At 36.4% G+C, this 20402-nt stretch overlaps 1 protein-coding gene across 1 annotated transcript in view; it reads right to left on the reverse strand.

Moving 5' to 3' along the window:
• Nucleotides 1–19479, reverse strand: part of LOC139868584 (DExH-box ATP-dependent RNA helicase DExH17-like) — a 31777-nt gene extending 12298 nt beyond the window's left edge. Inside the window, 15 exon segments of the mRNA XM_071856920.1 lie at nt 2513–2561; nt 10599–10688; nt 10797–10846; nt 11377–11448; nt 11635–11686; nt 11773–11929; nt 12048–12260; nt 12361–12382; nt 12524–12561; nt 12656–12702; nt 12790–12826; nt 12939–13176; nt 13353–13512; nt 18876–19061; nt 19412–19479. Of these exon segments, the coding sequence (XP_071713021.1) occupies nt 2513–2561; nt 10599–10688; nt 10797–10846; nt 11377–11448; nt 11635–11686; nt 11773–11929; nt 12048–12260; nt 12361–12382; nt 12524–12561; nt 12656–12702; nt 12790–12826; nt 12939–13176; nt 13353–13512; nt 18876–19061; nt 19412–19479 (1479 nt within the window).
• Nucleotides 19480–20402: the final 923 nt, after the last annotated feature.

Here is a 20402-nt window from a genome sequence, read left to right on the forward strand (position 1 = left end):
TTCACCGCCATTATCAGTCCGAATACACTTGAGTTTCTTTCCCATTTGCCTTTCAACTAGTGCATGAAATTCCTTAAACTTCTCATATACTTGATCCTTTGACTTTAAGGTATAAACCCACACCTTCCTGGAATGATCATCGATGAATGTAACAAAGTAGAAACATCCACCAAGTGTTCTAGTCTTCATAGGCCCACAAACATCCGAATGCACTATATCAAGTATGTTCTCCATTCGAAAAGGATAATGACTCTTAAACGCAACTCTGGTCTGTTTACCTGCCAAACAGTGAGAACACTTACTCAAATTAATATCACTAACACCCGACAACACATTCTTCTTAAACAAGATAGACATCCCCTTTTCACTCATGTAGCCAAGTCTTTTATGCCACAACTCAGTAGAATCAACATTGTCCACTGCGTTAACAATGTTCTGGACGATCTTCGGACGCGTGATGTATAATCTTGAGTCTTTCTTGCCTCTTCCCACTATCATAGAACCAAGAGTTAGTTTCCAAATACCATTACCAAAACCGTTATAATAACCATCATCATCAAGAATGCCTGTTGAAATAACATTAAGTCTCATATCCGAAACATGTTTTACATTATGCAAAACTAACTCCATTCTTGTGTCAAATTTCAAACAAACATCTCCAATACCAACGATCTTTGATAACCCGGCATTACCCATCCTACCAAATCCATAGTCACCTGGAGTGTAAGATGAGAAGTGATCTCTACAAATTGAAACATGACATGTAGCACCACTATCAACAATCCAACTCGTGTCATCATGAGTAAGATTGATCATATCATAATCAATACAAACAAAGAACTCATCTGTGATAGCGTTAACTTCAACCTTATCATCATCACCACCATCACTTTTCTTTTGTTTATTCTTGTCATATGCCTTTTTCTTCTCATTCTTCAACTTTGGACAATACCACTTTGTGTGCCCCTTTTCATGACAATTATAACACTCAACATTAGCAAATTTACCTTTGCGTGAGCTGCTACGATGATTGTCTCTTTTACCCTGACCTCTACTATGACTTCTCCCCCGCGTTTCTGTGACCAAGATATCTGACTGTGAAGAGGAACCTTGTGACTTTCTTCTCATCTCTTCATTCAAAATACTACCCTTAGCCAATTCCATGGTGATAGTACCATTCGGTGCAGAGTTGGACAAAGATGTCCTAAAAGTCTTCCAAGAGTCCGGTAATGTACCAAGTAACCAGAGACCGTGAATCACATCCTCAAACTTGATACCCATACCTGCAAGCTGATTTATAATACCCTGATATGCATTTAGGTGATCTGTAATAGGAGTCCCATCATGATACTTCAAAGCCATCATCTGCTTAATTAATAACAACTTATTATTCCCAGTCTTTCGCTCATATAACTGCTCAAGCTTTTTCCATAAGGCTTTAGCATCAGTCTCCCCAGTAATATGATTCACAACATTATCATCAACCCACTGCCGAATATACCCACATACTTGTCTATGCAAAATTTTCCATTGAGCATCAGATTTTTCCTCAGGTTTATCCTCAGTAAAAACAGGCAAATAATAATCTTTCACATAAAGAAGATCCTCCATCTTGCCTTTCCAAACATGATAATTTGAACCATTTAAACTAATCATTTTACTTGTATTAGCTTCCATCTTTCACATAAGTCAAATCAAAAAACCTTAAGCTCTAGATACCAATTTGATGGGGAAAATAATCACAACGGACAATCTACAAAGCGGAAACAAACCCGTTTGACCAATACTTTCCCGACCCGTATGAACCCATGAGGATGCTAACAAACAAGCTATACCAAATCCAACCCAAATCAGTAGCTAAACAATACCAAATCAGTAGCAAATCATTAGCTAAGCAATAATCAAGCACACACAATACACACGAGACTTTTTACGTGAAAAACCCCTCAAAATCGAGAGTAAAAACCACGGGACTCGTAAGCCACTTAAACTTCACTATCATCAACAAGAAGAACAATACAATAGGTCTTCTCTAGATCATCTAGAGGTATAAAACATCATCATACTCTTGAACTACAACAATCAACAAGTATATGAACAACCTAAAAGACAAAAGAGGAATTATCTCACCCAAAAACTGCTCTCTGTTCCAGCAGCAAAATCACGACCTACAGACCTCTTTAGACAAATTCAACGGTTGAAAATGTTGGCCCTGATGTCAGGAAGACACAGTCCAAAATTGAAGAAGATTTAACGGTCGGATCTCCGGGGATCGTCAATTTACTGGGCTCTGTACATAAAAACGGGAATTGAGAAAACACACTTTTTCTTGAGTTGACTTCACTCTTTTTTGATCTCTAATAATGAATACAGCTGCACTTGATTTGAATTAAGAGATGCCTCTGATGGTTGACCGAGTCAAAAAACCATTGGGCCTAATTTTGTTGGGCTTGGGCCTTTCACATTAATTGGAAACCAAATTAAAACCCAACAGTATATTGAAAAAAATTACCTTTTTCATTCTCACATATAAATATGAGCATTTTATCCACTCTATTGCCCTGGTTATTGAAGGTATTTCGTATGCCCGAGAGACATATTAAATTAATGTGGCTAATGTGTTATGATCCAAGTCGGGTCATACCCAATAACAAGCTTACCGACACTTTATATGTATTTAATCTTAACGATTGGATCATCAAGTAAATACGCGACACTTGAACTTTAGAAAATCGGTTTTCTAAAATATTATCACTTGAGATAAATTATTTGGATAATTTATATTTACAAAGGGTTTAATTATTTATAGGTTTAAATAATTAAGATGTGTTATGTTTTATAAATTGGTTTATAAAACAAAATAGAATGCAAGTAACATAATATAAGCATGATATTTTATTACAAGTTTTTAAAAAACTGATTTGGTATAAAATAATGGGGTGGTGGCGGTTTTATGTGACCAAGGAAGACCACCCATGCTTTGGTTGTTGCTTTCTATGTGCACACTCCTCATGTACATGCATGCCTCTCTTTAACCAAGTAAGGGGACTAAGGAATTCAAGTGATAGGTTTCAAAAATACTCTCTCCCTCTCTTTGAAAAGCTGCTGGCCGAAATATTGGGCAGAAAAGGAGGGTGTTTTGAGCTTAATAAACTAGTTCATTTGGTGTCTAAATCCTAACTAAAACAAAGGTGGTGTTAGTGCATAAAGGGCTTGTGGGTATAACACTCTTGAGGCTTCAAGTTAGAGGCTAGGTTCCATCATTTTCATCATCAATTTGCTGTCCAAAATTCAGCTCACTACTCATCTTGGAGGAGGTATAACTTTCTTCCTTTATGTATATATATGTAAGCATTATTTCATAACTTGATAACTATATGGAATTCATATAAAATGGTTTAACACATAACTTGTTTTCTTAATAATTATGCTTCCGCTTGTTATAACTCTTTATGAATTGGTTTCATGATTACATTTACATTAAGAACTTGTTGATATGTTGAATTCCATCAATGGTATCTAGAGCCGAAGTCTATGAAATATGCTTCTTATATATGGTCTTTAAAACCCACCAACTTTGCATTCTATGTACATGCATGAAAGTAGAATGTAAAAATATTCGGGTTTGAGTGGGTTCATGATTTTGGCCGAATTTTAAGGGTTCCAAAAGTGGGTTTGGAACTTGCAAATTGGTCATATTTGTTGCATGTTGATGTTCACAATCTATGCCTTGACCTTGTGTTTGGTTGAATGTTTGAATGAATTGTATGATTCATATGGCTTGTAATATTATTCATTCATATGGCATGTAATATTTATTTTGGCTATGTAATTTGTTTTACATTTGGTATGTAAAATAGAATAGGTTGTATTTTCATTTTCTAGATAAAAATGTATTAGGATACATATTTTGTAAAATGAAGATACAAGATGATGAAGACTTGAAGAACACAAGGAGCATATGGATGCAAGGTTAAGTGGGAGATTTGAAATCTCCTACTTTGTATTTTACCCCTTAACCCGGTGACATTTGTTTTCGGCTAAACAAATGTCCACCAAAATGGCTAGATTGTGAACAAACTTGTTTTGCATGTGTGGTTGTTTGTATGTTTATTGTGTTTGTATGTTTGGTTGATACAATTAATTACAAGATAACAACAAGCATAACGACAATTTAATTGGTTAAATTAGACATATTAATGACATGCAAAATGACAATTTAATTGGTTAAATTAAAAGTAACTAAAGACCTTAATAAATGGTTATTAAGAACAAGAAAAGGATCACATATATATAAAATGGTTTATATCAAGTAATTGGCAAATTACATGACATGTAAATGGATTTTCATAAATACCATACACTAAATGCATGTTGGTGTATGGCATAAAAGTTTTCTCAAACTAGAAATAATGAAAACTTAAAATCCCTTTAACAAACAAGGCAAACAAGTTAAACGCCATCCTTTTCTGCAAACACTTAAAAATATTAGGGAACTCTTAATGGGATAAAGGTCACCTAACCGTTATGAGCAAACTAATATGATTGAGGTGAATTTCGCACACTTGTGGGATAAAGGTCACCTAACCACTAGTATGTTGAATTTACACGTTAGCACAAGTAGGACGACTTGATTTGGGAATCATGAACTTAGGGTCACCGAAGCATGATGAACAAATAGGCGTTGATGGGATAATATGCCATGCAAAAGGATTGCATGATCCCATAACTTAGAAGTTGTAAAAGGATTGCAATTGTCATATAATGACTACCTAGCTAAATCAAATGACGGGATAAAGGTCACCTAACCGAAATTTGGTTTACCGTTGGATTCTAAAATTTAATATCAATTGGATTTAAAGGGTATTGATTGTTAAATTAAAATTGATACTTAAACAACTTTGTTACATTTTGTAGATGGCTGCCAATAACAACAACAACATTCCTAACGCACCTATTAACTTTAACAACCTATCGTTGAGGTCAATCCTCGAAAAGGAAAAACTCAACCATACAAACTTCATGGATAGGTTCCGCAATCTAAGAATCGTCCTCAAACTAGAGGACATGGCGTATGTGTTGGAGGACCCCATTCCCGATCAACCGGACGAGGATGATACGGAAGCCATGGCATATTGGGAGAAATATTGCACCGATTCGTTGCAAGTTTCTTGCCTCATGCTTGGGACTATGATACCCGAACTCCAAAAGGACTTCGAGCATCATAGTGCATACGACATGATCACACAGTTGAAGGAGATGTTCCTTCAACAAGCTCGTGTCGAGCGCTTTGAAACGGTCCGAGCGCTTCATGCATGTCGGATGGACGACTCCCAATCCGTTTCATCTTATGTCCTTAAGATGAAAAGCCTTATTGATCGAGCAAACCGTGTAAATTGTAACGTGTCTAATGAAGTAGCCACGGACCATATCCTTAACTCATTATCAAAGAGGTTTGACACATTCGTGTTAAACTATAACATGAATGGATGGGATAAGAGCATCAGCGAATTACATGCCATGCTTAAGACGGCCGAAGCGAGCATGGGAAAAAGGGCTTCACCCGTGTTTACGATCAATGAAGGTGGGTCCAAAAACAATAACACTCCTAAGCCGAAGGTGGCTAAGAGGAAAGGACCCGCCTACCAAGGCAAGGGCAAGGGAAAGGGGAAGATGGTTACCCCAACCAACAACAAGAAGCAAAAGGTTGCCGGTAAAGCTAACTCCAAGGAAGATTCGTGCTTCGGTTACGGTGAAATGGGTCACTGGAAACGAAACTGCTCGGTCTACCTTAAGGAGTTGAAGGAAAAGAGGGATGCAGGGCAAACCTCAGGTAATGTATATATGGTATACATTGAGCTTAGTATTACTTCTTCTAATACATGGGTATTAGACACAGGATGTGGAACTCATATTTGAAATTCTTTGCAGGGGTTCAAAAGAAGTGATCGAGAAGCGGGAACGACAAGTCTCTTCATGGGAAATAGAGCAAGGGTGCAAGTGAAAGCTCAAGGAGACTTTGTTTTAAAGCTACCAAGTGGCTTGGAGCTTATTTTGAAAAATGTTTTGTATGCACCCGATTTATCTCGAAACATTATTTCTGTATCCCGTTTGAAACAATATGGTTTTAATCTTAATTTCATTAATGATGATATCCATGTTTCTTTAGATAATGTGTTCTATTTTAAGGCTTCACCTTCGAATGGTATTTATGAATTGGTTCATAATGACACTTCATGCAGTAGCTCAATGTTCCATACGAACACCAAGAAACTCAAAAGGGATTTGAGTGATTTCTACTTATGGCATTGTCGCCTTGGTCACATAAATAAGAACCGAATGCATACACTTCAAAAGAATGGACTTTTGAAGTCAAATGAACTAGACTCATTTGATGTATGTGAGTCTTGCTTACAAGGCAAAATGACTAAAGCACCTTTCAAAGGGACCTATGAAAGGGCTAAGAACTTATTGGGATTAATACACTCGGATGTATGTGGACCCTTTAAGCCCATAACTACGAATGGTGAAAGTTACTTCGTTACTTTCATTGATGACTTCAGTCGTTTCGGATATGTCTACTTATTAAGACACAAGGACGAAACTTTTGAGGCATTCAAGGAATATCAAAACGAAGTACAAAATCAACTCAATAAGACAATCAAGGTATTTCGTACCGATAGAGGAGCTGAATACCTAAGCGATGCTTTCCAAGATCATCTTAGAAGTTGTGGGATTATCTCGCAACTTACTCCACCCGGGACACCACAACTTAATGGAGTTTTCGAAAGGAGGAACCGAACCCTAATGGATATGGTTCGATCTATGATGGCTAGAAGCTCGTTACCTCTATCATTTTGGGGTTATTGTCTATGCTCTGCGGCTCGTATTTTAAATATGGCCCCAACCAAGAAAGTGGAACGAACACCTCATGAGATGTGGTTTGGAAAACCTCCATCTCTATCATACTTAAAGGTATGGGGATGTGAAGCTTATCCTAAGCATTACGTCCCTAATAAGTTGAATGCTCGATCCACGAAGTGTATCTTCATAGGGTATCCCAAGGATGATATGGGATACTATTTCTATGATCCATCCGAGCAGAATGTATTTGTTGCTCGGAAGGCTAAATTACTTGAAACTAAGTTCCTAATGGAAGGTAATAGTGAAAAGAAGATAGATCTTGAAGAGGTTCAAGATCAAGTAGATGATACACAATTGGTTGACACTAGCACTCAACATGAAAATGTTGAGAATGATCAAATGGATGATCAAAGTATACAAGACGTTCGCAGATCTAGTAGGATTAGTAATCCTCCTGAGAGATATGGGTTTCTCATGGATGATTGCTATGTGGTTGATTTGGATGAACCAACAAACTACCATGATGCTTTATCAAGGATTGATAAAGATAAATGGCAGGAAGCCATGAACGCTGAGATGCAATCCATGTATGACAACCAAGTTTGGGAACTAGTTGTGCAACCTGCTAACTCCAAGTTAGTTGATTGTAAATGGATTTTCAAAATGAAAACCGACATGCATGGAAACTTAAATACATATAAAGCTAGACTTGTAGCAAAAGGTTTCACTCAAACTCAAGGGGTTGACTATGATGAAACTTTTTCGCCTGTGGCAATGCTAAAGTCTATTAGGATATTATTTGCCATTGCTGCTTATTATGATTATGAAATATGGCAAATGGATGTCAAGACCGCTTTCCTAAATGGATATCTTGAGGAAGATGTCTATATGATTCAACCTAAAGGTTTTGTCGATCCAAAACATCCTAACAAAGTATGTAAGTTAAAGAAGTCAATCTACGGATTGAAACAAGCATCTAGAATGTGGAATCATCGTTTTAATGAGGAAGCCAAGAAATTTGGCTTCATTAAAAATGGTGATGAAGCTTGTGTATACAAGAAAGCTAGTGGGAGCACTATCATGTTCCTTGTATTATATGTGAATGATATATTTTTATTTGGAAACGATATTCCAACAATGCAAGGCGTTAAGACTTGGCTAAAAGGCTGCTTCACCATTAAGGATCTTGAAGAAGCACAATACATTTTGGGGATTAGGATCTACAGGGATAGATCCAAGAAATTAATAGGTTTGAATCAAAGTGAATACATTGAAAAAATCTTGAAAAGGTTCAAGATGGAAAACTCTAAGAAAGGTTTGGTACCTATTCAAAGAGGAACGCTCCTTAGTTCATCTCAGTGCCCCACCACGAAAGATGAACAAGAGAGAATGAAGAAAGTCCCATATGCGTCTGCCATTGGGTCAATCATGTATGCAATGATATGCACTAGACCGGATGTGTCATGCGCTCTTAGCCTGACAAGTAGATACCAGAATAACCCAGAAAACAGTCATTCGATTGCTGTTAAAAGTATATTGAAATACCTTAGGAGGACTAAGGATATGTTTATAATATATGGGTCTGGTGAGGAGGAACTCGCTGTAAGAGGTTACGTGGACGCGAGTTTCCAAACTGATCGAGATGATTCTCGATCACAATCTGGTTATGTCTTCATGTTAAATGGAGGTGCAGTCTCTTGGAAGAGTTCAAAATAGGATGTTGTTGCTTTATCCACTACAGAGTCGGAGTACATCGCCGCATCATTGGCAGCTCAGGAAGCTACATGGATGAAGAAATTCATCGACGACTTAGGAGTAGTCCCTTCCATTCAGGACCCTCTTGAGATCTTTTGTGACAACGAGGGTGCGATTGCTCAAATCAAGGAACCTCGTGCTCACCAAAAGACCCGTCACATTGAGCGGAGATTCAACTACATAAGGGATGAAGTTGAAAAGGGAAAGATATGTATTCGTAAAGTTCATACAGATCTTAATATAGTAGATCCTCTCACGAAGCTCTTACATGGAGCAAAACATGCAGGACATGTTTGTGCATTAGGGCTTCGATATTCTAGTGATTGGTCATGATCTGTTTTAAGTATTATAACGGAACGAAATTGTTCAAACTCACTAATATAATTATGGTATTGATTTATTTTGAGTTATGTTCCCATTTGCATATTTTATCCATGAATAAGTAATTATTCTGAATTCCGTAGTCGATCACATTTGTAGGAGCAAGTGTGAGGTTTAGACTATTATGAACTTGGATTGGTGTACATTCACGGGATGAATGTGGGGCAAGGTTGCTACCAAAGTTCATAGATATTTGTGGGATACAAATATTGGAAGACCCGCTCTCAAGACTTACTAAATGGAGCCTTTGTGGTTGATCACATGTAGTCTTGAGTAAAGGCGAATATCATTGTATCCTCTGACCTGAGATACATATTGGGTTCGGATATTTACCAAATATTATACCGTGATTCTTTCCTTCGCTATTCTGAAATATGGTAGTTCATAAGGAAGAGCTCAGATATAATACAAGGTATATATTTAGGACGTATGTAGTCAAGATGGAATTTGTCCCTCTTATTCGTTGAGAGTTAGATGTCTAAGGCCTGATAAAGTTAAATCTAAAAGAGAGTGATCACTCTATATCTCTTGGATTTAACATGACATCTAGGACGAAAGGATGTGATGAAAGATTCACCTATTCATATTCGAGATGGGAACTCGAAAGGGATGATGTTAATGAATGGCAAAAGTCATAACATATTGGGGGTGATGGACGGTCGTTAGGTGGTATCCATCACTTGCATTAATTTCTTATGTTTCTCGTGCAAGTGGGAGATTGAAGGTATTTCGTATGCCCGAGAGACATATTAAATTAATGTGGCTAATGTGTTATGATCTAAGTCGGGTCATACCCAATAACAAGCTTACCGACACTTTATATGTATTTAATCTTAACGATTGGATCATCAAGTAAATACGCGACACTTGAACTTTAGAAAATCGGTTTTCTAAAATATTATCACTTGAGATAAATTATTTGGATAATTTATATTTACAAAGGGTTTAATTATTTATAGGTTTAAATAATTAAGATGTGTTATGTTTTATAAATTGGTTTATAAAACAAAATAGAATGCAAGTAACATAATATAAGCATGATATTTTATTACAAGTTTTAAAAAAAACTGATTTGGTATAAAATAATGGGGTGGTGGCGGTTTTATGTGACCAAGGAAGACCACCCATGCTTTGATTGTTGCTTTCTATGTGCACACTCCTCATGTACATGCATGCCTCTCTTTAACCAAGTAAGGGGACTAAGGAATTCAAGTGATAGGTTTCAAAAATACTCTCTCCCTCTCTTTGAAAAGCTGCTGGCCGAAATATTGGGCAGAAAAGGAGGGTGTTTTGAGCTTAATAAACTAGTTCAAGTTAGAGGGCTTGTGGGTATAACACTCTTGAGGCTTCAAGTTAGAGGCTAGGTTCCATCATTTTCATCATCAATTTGCTGTCCAAAATTCAGCTCACTACTCATCTTGGAGGAGGTATAACTTTCTTCCTTTATGTATATATATGTAAGCATTATTTCATAACTTGATAACTATATGGAATTCATATAAAATGGTTTAACACATAACTTGTTTTCTTAATAATTATGCTTCCGCTTGTTATAACTCTTTATGAATTGGTTTCATGATTACATTTACATTAAGAACTTGTTGATATGTTGAATTCCATCAGTTATATCTGGGACAGTAAGCTGAACTATTTCTGCAGCTAAGTGTTCGGTAACACAGGAAAGTAATCTGAAAGAAAGATGGACCACATCATCAACAAGATGGCTTTCATCCATATAAAAATTTCTTTTGTCTGTATGATACTTAAGTATAAGCTAAACTATGCTGCAGACTTACTGAGATTCAACCAATTCGCATCCACCTAGTAGATTTTCATACAAATGGACCTACAATCATGTTTAGAAAACATATCATTTACCAGAAGAAATTAGAGGTGGAAATTTTGACTCATTATGGGTCGATTCAGGTTATGTTTTTATCTCTAACGGGTTTAAAAAATAGTTATATACGGAAACGGGTCAAGCGAGTTGAGCAGGTAGAATATAGCCTAAAGTGTATTAGTAAATAATAATGCATGAAACCTCCTAAACCATTTTATTCGAAAATGAAGGTAATAAAGATTTTATGATTGTATTTGACACAGTAATTGTTCATTAAAAGTATTGATTTTTGCACATAAAGTATTCTGGATCAACCCTTATGTTAAACTGGAACATAGAGTTTGACTTGTAACTTAATGATTATCAATTTGATGCTAACATGAAACATCTCATGTACAACTAGTATATTCTCTCTTACACACATATAGGGAGCTGGTACAAATATGTATCTGTGTGTGTGTGTGTGTATACACACACACACATACATATACATATATAGAAAGAGAGGTAGAGAGAGAGAGAGAGACGGTCGGTACCGTTTCTCTTCTTGTCATGATTATGACCATTCCAGTATCATCAAATGGTGGACGCCCTGCCCTCCCACACATCTGCACAACCAAAACAGTGAATTTACTCATAGAGAAGACAAGCAGATTATATACTCTAAAGGAAAACAGAGTAGCAATAAACAGGTAGATTTAAAGACCACCCATTTAAGAATGTATACATCCTGATATCAATGTTTCCGCTGCAGACTTACATAATAATAAGAAGTGCATAAATAAGAGTCAAACCTGTAGTATCATTGATCTTTCATATTCCGTGTACATTCCTTTCTCCTTGTTGCTAATTATAAGATAACAAGTATGCAAATTGTTAGATGATTGTAACTTTGCTCATAATATCTTAAGAAAAAGTAGGTCGAGACATAGTAAAACTGAGTTGATTTGATTATAACTGTATGTGCTGGTAGGTTAATTCCATGGGTAAGAGTGTTTGTGGTGCATAGAACTTGAAGATCTCCACTCAGAAAGAAACCTTCAATCAGGCTGCGGTCTTTAGGAGAAAGTCCACCATTGTGATAACCAACTGAGCAATGAGAAGTATAAAGGAAAGATCAATCACAATGAATGTTGTGCCAACTTTGATTTCCATATGCTATTATCAAACTCTTTAGTTCTGTAATTCTAAATAAATGAAAACTTACTGCCATAAAGTATGTAAGATTGCATCTGTTTGTCACCACAAGAGAGTGAAGCTTCTCTTAACCTTTCTTGTTGATCCCTGTGTTTAATAAATGGGTTTGAGTAACCATGAGTCATTGCAGTCTGCGATAGCTGTTGTGCTGCTTCTTGTGCCCCCTTTCTGGTTGAGCAAAAAACTAGTGAAGACTTGCCTCTAGAATATTGCATTAGGAGATCTGTATTTCAAGTTTTAGGAATTGAGGGATTTTGTTGTGTTCAGTATAGAGGTTTACTAAAGGAGCTGAGAATATAAAACTCTTATAGTTCTACACTCACCAAATATGTAGTTTTGAAGCCGCTGAATAACAGAAGAAAAAAAAAGGGTTACTGACTTGCAGGTAAGTATAACATATGGAAGTTAAAGTTACAAAAAGATTGAGCAAATATGAACTTACCAAAGATACTATTGAATAAATGAATAAGAGCACAAAGCACTTACTTTCTCACATAGAAAGTCATTTTTGGCTGCTGTGTAGCCTGCAAGCAAACACTTAAACATTAAGCAAATTTCAAACAAAAAGACTGCTACAAACTATAAGTTTTATGAAGATATTGTGACAACTGTGATTACCAAAAACTTTGGTAGTCAACTTTACAGGTCTCATTTCCTCACCAAACCTACACAAACGGTAAAAGAACCAATTTCTTTAGAAAAAAGTTGACAGCCACTCATCAAGTGATAATTCTAACAGATTCCACATATACCTTTTGAGTCCTTCTACAGGAACCATAAGCCATTTAGCTGCAAGTGCCAATGACAGTCAGTAATTTATCTTAAATGGTCTTAATTATCATAAGACTTCAACAAAGTTCGACTAGATTAAAGGCCGCAATGGGAACATAAGTAACTTTACCTAGGTCTTCAATATTAGGGATAGTTGCAGAAACAGCTAGGAAACGCATGTGGGCCAATGCACTCGTTTGCATTTGTGGACTACGACCAATCATTTTGATTCTACTAACTATTGCCTCCAAAGCTGCTCCACGAGGATCGTTTAGCAAATGTACTTCATCTATAAGTACTAGTGATATATCACCAAAAAAGCTTAGGCCACCATCTTTGATACCAAACCTAGTGACTGAGTCAAACTTCTGCAGATAAATTTCTTTAAGTCTTTAGCAAACATTGGAAAAGGAAACTGTGAAAGCAAATATAAATATATAAGTATATATATATATATATATATATATATATATATATATATATATATATATATATATATATATATATATATATATATATATATATATATTTATATATATACAACCTCAGGAGTAGTCAGGACAATGTCTGCCTCTTGTATGTTCCTTATATTGTAAGATTCATTATCTCCGGTCAGCTCCAAGCAATTTACCCCCCAAGAACCTAGCTTCTGGTTCCAACTTCGTAGTTTCTCTTGAACCAAAGCCTTGGATGGGGATATATGTTGTGAAAAGCGACACCGAATTATAGCAAACCGCTAGTAATACTCGAAATAATGACAATAAAGGAACACCAAGATTTAACGTGGAAAACCCCAATAGGGTAAAAACCACGGGAAGGAAAGAAACGTTTCACTAATAAGAAAAATAGGAATTACACTTTCTCTCTAATTACAAGGATAAGTATCAATCTTTATATCTCTTGTAATTAGGAGATTAATACTCACAACTCTCTATTTATCTACTAGAATACAAGATTGAAGAATGAATATGGGATGTATAAATGAGCTTACATGTTGCTCTATTTATACTAATTCAAGATGGCTAAATGGTAAATATTTAGTAGACAATTTGGTAGGTATAGTATGCCAAGTTTTACCAAGTCTTATACCACAATATACATGTGTGTATTTGACCATAGAATTCACCAACCAAGCCTCCATATTTGACAATCTCCCACTTGAAGATTCGATTGAAGCTCAATCAATCTTCACACGATAATTCTTCCTTGCCAATGATGTTGCTTACGTCTCTGCTAGGCCGCATGAGGAACGGCACCAAATAAACTTGTCACGGTTGATTGACTTTGTTAGAAAATCGGCCACATTGTCGTCAGTATGAATTTTCTGCACATCCACGGTTCCTTCTTCCACTTTCTCACGAACGAAGTGATATTGAACTCGTATATGCTTTGTTTTCGAATGAAATGCCGGATTCCTTGCAAGATGCAAGGCACTCTGGTTGTCACAAAATAAAGTGATATTCTTCTGTTTGTGCCCGAGTTCTTCCAACAACATCTTCAACCATACTGCCTCTTTAGTAGCTTGAGTAGCTGCTACATATTCTGCTTCTGTTGTTGACGTTGCCACAACTGACTGCAGTTTTGAAACCCAGCTTACTGTTCCACCACAAAGTTTGAAAACATATGCAGTGGTAGATTTACTTTTATCGATATCACCTGCATAATCTGAATCAACATACCCTTTGACAATAAATTCTGGTTCCCCATAACATAATGCAACATCTAAGGTTCCCTTGATGTATTTAAGGATCCTCTTTACCGCATTCCAATGCTCTTTACCAGGATTCGCCATGTACCGACTAACTACTCCCACTGCATGTGCAATGTCTGGTCTTGTACATATCATTGCGAACATTAAACTTCCCACTGCTGATGCATACAGTACGTAAGACATCTCCTTCCTCTCGTATTCACTGCTAGGACACATAACGGAGGATAACTTGAGATTAGTCAGAAGTGGGGTTGAGATTGGCTTACTATCTTTCATATTGAAGCGCTGCAAGACTTTCTTCAAATAATTCTTTTGAGAAAGCCAAACCTTCCTATTATCTCTGTCTCGGTGAATTTGCATTCCTAGAATCTTGTTTGCGGCACCCAAGTCTTTCATTTCAAACTCCCTAGCCAATTGAGCCTTCAGCTCATTAATACGATCTTTATTGGGGCCTGCAACCAACATGTCGTCTATATATAACAGCAAAATAACAAAATCATTTTCCCCAAACCTCTTGAAATATGCACAAGGGTCTGCATAAAGTCTGTTATATTCAAGGCTCATTATGAAAGAATCAAATCTCTTGTACCAACATCTCGGCGCCTGTTTGAGACCATACAGAGATGTCTTTAACCTGCAAACCAAGTTCTTTTTTCCTTGTAGTTCAAAACCTTCTGGTTAAAGCATATAAATTTCTTCTTCAAGATTTCCATGAAGAAATGCAGTTTTCACATCTAGCTGCTCTAGATGCAAATCAAATGTAGCACACATCGCTAGAACTACTCGAATTGTTGTAAGTCGAACCACAGGAGAAAATATTTCATTAAAGTCCGTACCTTCTTTTTGAGCATATCCTTTAACCACCAGTCTTGCACGATACCGCTCCACTTGATCATCGCCATTTCGCTTGATCTTATACACCCATTTATTTCCAATAAGTTTTCTACCTTTTGGCAATGGCACAAGTTCCCATGTTTTATTTTTATGAAGAGCTTCAATTTCTTCCTGCATAGCTGTCATCCACTGAGATGCATCTGAATGATTTAGTGCCTCGCGAAGAGTTGTTGGCTCTCCTTCCTCTGTTAGAAGACAATATGCAACATTGCTTTCCATAATATAATCTGAGTGCCACCCTGGACGTTTTCTTTCCCGATTAGAAATACGAGTCGCTGGAGCTTCATCAACGACTACTTGATTTTCATCGTGCTCTGGTACTGCTTCAGAAGAATCTTTATGAAATTCATTACCCACCTGTATCGGTATAGTTTCTTTTGAAGTGCTAACATCTTCAAGATCTTTGTCTTCTGTAAAGACAACATCTCTGCTGATGACTACTTTGTGGGCAGTGGGGTCCCATAAGCGATACCCCTTAACTCCATCAGCATACCCCAAGAACAAACACTTTCTGGACTTCGGATCCAACTTTGTCGTTTCTTGAGAATTGTACAATGCGTACACAGGACTTCCAAATACATGAAGGTTAGAATAATTAACTGGTTTTCCAGTCCACATTTCCATCGGCGATTTCAACTCAATTGCAGTTGATGGTGACCGATTTATCACGTAACAGGCAGTACTTACTGCTTCTGCCCAGAATGATTTTCCCAAGCTTGCAGTTGCCAACATCGCCCTTGTTCTATCTAACAAGGTTCTGTTCATCCGCTCTGCCACTCCGTTTTGTTGAGGAGTGTATGCTGTCGTGAACTGCCTTTTGATACCTTCTTGTTTGCAAAACCTATCAAATTCATCACCAGTGTATTCTCCTCCATTATCTGTCCTCAAACACTTGATCTTTTTACCAGATTCAAGTTCAACCCGCGCTTTGTAAACTTTGAAAACTTCAAACACATCCGCCTTTCTCTTGATTGGGTACATCCAACATCTCCTAGTGTAATCATCAATAAATGATACAAAATACTTTGCTCCTCCTAAGGATTGAACTGGTGCTTGCCACACATCAGAGTGAACCAATTCTAGAATCAATTTACTTCTAGAATTTGATGTGTTAAACTTCAGGCAATGCTGCTTGCTGATTACACAATGCTCACAGAAAGGTAGCGATACCTTTGTAAGACCAGGAATAAGATTTCTTTCCACAAGAATCTTCATACCTTGTTCAGACATGTGTCCAAGCTTTTGATGCCATGTCATAGCAACTTTATCACTTGAACTATTCGAAGCAACAGATGCTTCCGATTCCTGTACCGTCTCGCCTTTAAGAATGTATAAATTAGCACCCACCTTTTCTCCTTTCATAAGTACAACCGCGCCTTTCTTGATTATCATAATCTTCTCATGTATCACCATCTTACAACCAAGATCATCCAATTGTCCTAAAGACAATAAGTTCTTCTTCAAACCCTCCACGTGTCGCACACCTTGAATAGTACGAACTATACCATCATGCATCTTCAAAATGATATCTCCAATTCCAATGATCTTTAGTTTATGATCATTACAACTGTATACAGATCCTCCTGAGATACGTTCATATTGTTTGAACCATTCTCTTCTAGGGGTCATGTGAAAAGTAGCTCCCGAGTCAAATAACCAGACATCAACAAATGTCTTTCTGCCTTCATTTGCTACCACTGCCTCACTAACCAAAGTAGTCCCATCATCTGAAGTGCTTGCAATGTTTCCTTGAGGATTTGAGTTATTTAAACTTCGACAATCCTTCTTCAGGTGACCTTTCTTGCCACAATTGTAGCATGTATAGGTCTTTTTCTTTTTAGACTTTGGTTTACCGTGATTGTGACTCCCACTTAGGCCACGTTCCGTTGATCTCCCTCCTGACACCAATAAGGCCTCCACTTGTCGTGAACCGGCCTGTTTGTCCTCCTTGTTATTGCGCCAATTTTCTTCTTCTAGAATAGCAGCCGCAACTTCATCATAGACTAGATACTCCGAGAGAACATTATTGGTTAAGTTAATAATGAGTTGATCATATGAATCAGGTAGACTCTGAAGTAAAAGTTCAGCACGTTCTTTTGGCTCTATATTGCAGCTTAATGAAGCAAGTTGAGAAAATAGAGTATTCAAAGAATTAATGTGCTCATTAACTGAAGTAGATTCATTCATGCGTAGCGCATAAAGTTTCCTCTTAAGGAATATCTTGTTGTGGAGTGATTTGGTCTCGTACAATTTTACGAGGTGATCCCAAATCTCTTTCGCCGTATTCTTTTCTTCTATGCTAGACAAAACGCCATCTGCTAGTGCCAGATGAAGATTTGCGATAGCCTGGCCGTCTATCTCTTCCCATTTTTCATCAGTGACTTCGGCGGAACGTCCACTGATGGCCGCTAAACACTTATCCTTTCTCAGGATAGCTTTCATCTTTAGTTTCCATAACGAGAAGTTACTCCCGTTGAACTTTTCAATTTCAAATTTCGTAGACAATGCTATAATTACAATCTTCTTTTCGACAATACTATTTTTCTTGAAATAACACCCAAGGACTTTTACCGAGTGAAAATAATCTTACTTATTTTCTGATGTGGACGATCCACTTTCGTGGCAACCACAGAGCATACGATAAGTAGATTAATACACACTAGATATTAGACCTTAGCTCTTGATACCACTTGTTGTGAAAAGCTACACCGAATTATAGCAAACCGCTAGTAATACTCGAAATAATGACAATAAAGGAACACCAAGATTTAACGTGGAAAACCCCAATAGGGTAAAAACCACGGGCAAGGAAAGAAACGTTTCACTAATAAGAAAAATAAGAATTACATTTTCTCTCTAATTACAAGGATAAGTATCAATCTTTATATCTCTTGTAATTAGGAGATTAATACTCACAACTCTCTATTTATCTACTAGAATACAAGATTGAAGAATGAATATGGGATGTATAAATGAGCTTACATGTTGCTCTATTTATACTAATTCAAGATGGCTAAATGGTAAATATTTAGTAGACAATTTGGTAGGTATAGTATGCCAAGTTTTACCAAGTCTTATATCACAATATACATGTGTCTATTTGACCATAGAATTCACCAATCAAGCCTCCATATTTGACAATATATATATCTTCAAACCAAAGGAAGATAACACTAAGTATAACAATACACACAAAATAACCACCGAAGGATAGAGTCTTCACCCTTAAGTAATTTAAAGGGTGAAGACTACATAAGCACAAATTCACAATCATAGCCGAGGTTAAATCATTTTTTATTCAAAATTTACTTATAAAGTAATAAAAGAAATACAGTGATACCAGACTAAATAGTTATAAACTTCAGCACCCACAATAAATACTCTGGCACTAGGTTGAAATGTCTGGTAATAATACTAGAAAATAAATCATTTCGAAAAGCAGACAAACTTGGTATGCAACCTACAGTTTTTAGAGTCCCCTTTGAATGAATGAACCTTCCTTCCTTGGAGATGAACTTTGATAAAAGCCTCAAGATGCATAACTCAAAAAGCACCGTCTTCCCACTTCCAGTCGGTGCAGAGATAACCATGTTTATGTCGGAGTGGAAACAAGCAGAAAAACATTCACTCTGCAGCGAGTTGAAGTACCTGTAATAGATTAGACAAAGGATGCTATTATTACACAGAGTGAAAGATTTTCACTAACTGTGAAGAATGATAATAAAGAACTGATATATAACTTTTTGTGCCTTGACATAATAGTTAAAACAATTTTAAGTTAAACGATAGTTATAGAAATACAGAGTTTAAACATTAAATGCCACCGAAGCACAACATGATGACCAAAATATGAAACTAATAGACATAAAATCAATTCTCTGTACTATGTACTAATGTGAGATACCAATCAAGCATGAAATTACACGATGACGCTAAAAATGTGACTCGCATCTAAACAAATTATACACATCCATAATTCATTATTGTTGAAGTCATACCTGAAACTAAAAGTTGAACGCAAAGGATCCGGTAGATCCAAAACAGACTTAAGTGAGTATGAATCCATAGTCGTTTGCTATTAAACTGTGGAAGGAACATCAGGGTTGCCAATAGAGTGGTAAATGTGTTCAAGTTAAACATTACAGTCAACAATAGTTACCAAAAATTAGCTTCAAATGAGAATTATACCCGTACTAAAAGCACTTTATAGATAGTCTCAAAATATAGTTATGAATTTTACACGGTTATTCAACTAAATAAACATCAAACTAAGTTGACTAAATAAACCTTGTTAACTTCCGAAAAAACTTCACAATTATATTAGTTAAGTGCACATTGATATTCACAGTTAAGTAATAATGCAGATTACGGAATGATATACTCCGAAATTGAATCAAATAAATTATAATAGTAATCATCTCAACTGTATCCAACTGATGATGTGCTTGAAACTTGTATGAAGAATCAGTAACATTAGTCTCCTATAATATACTGTATATAATAATAATAACTTGACCTAAGATTTATAATTACAAAAACGACAGCGATTCTAGGTTTTCCTGTAAACTGTACCGTGTAATTTCGTAGTTGATAGATACGAGTATACAATATGGAGTATGATCTGTGCAAAACTGGAAGAGAATTAGAGCTTGTGTGAAGAATTTACCTGAACGCACACTCAAATTTGAGAGTGGAATGATTCGATCATGAAATTGTGTGTCTGAACGCTTATTGTTGTTGAGTGGTTTGGAGGGAACGGTAGCAAACTGTGCAAAGCGATACTGTTTGAAACTTTTTATATTGAAATTTTTGATGGAGTAAATTACTAAAATAGTTCCTGTGTTTGTTCATTTTATCCCAAATAGTCCCTCCTAATTATTTATTACAAAATCAGTCCTTATTTGCATTTTGGAGTCCCAAATAAGTCCATGTGTTTGTTCATTTTATCTCAAATAGTCCCTGGTAACATGAACAACAGATAGCAGCACA

Source organism: Rutidosis leptorrhynchoides, chromosome 9 (genome assembly GCF_046630445.1).
Source record: "Rutidosis leptorrhynchoides isolate AG116_Rl617_1_P2 chromosome 9, CSIRO_AGI_Rlap_v1, whole genome shotgun sequence".
NCBI classification, from domain to species: domain Eukaryota; kingdom Viridiplantae; phylum Streptophyta; class Magnoliopsida; order Asterales; family Asteraceae; genus Rutidosis; species Rutidosis leptorrhynchoides.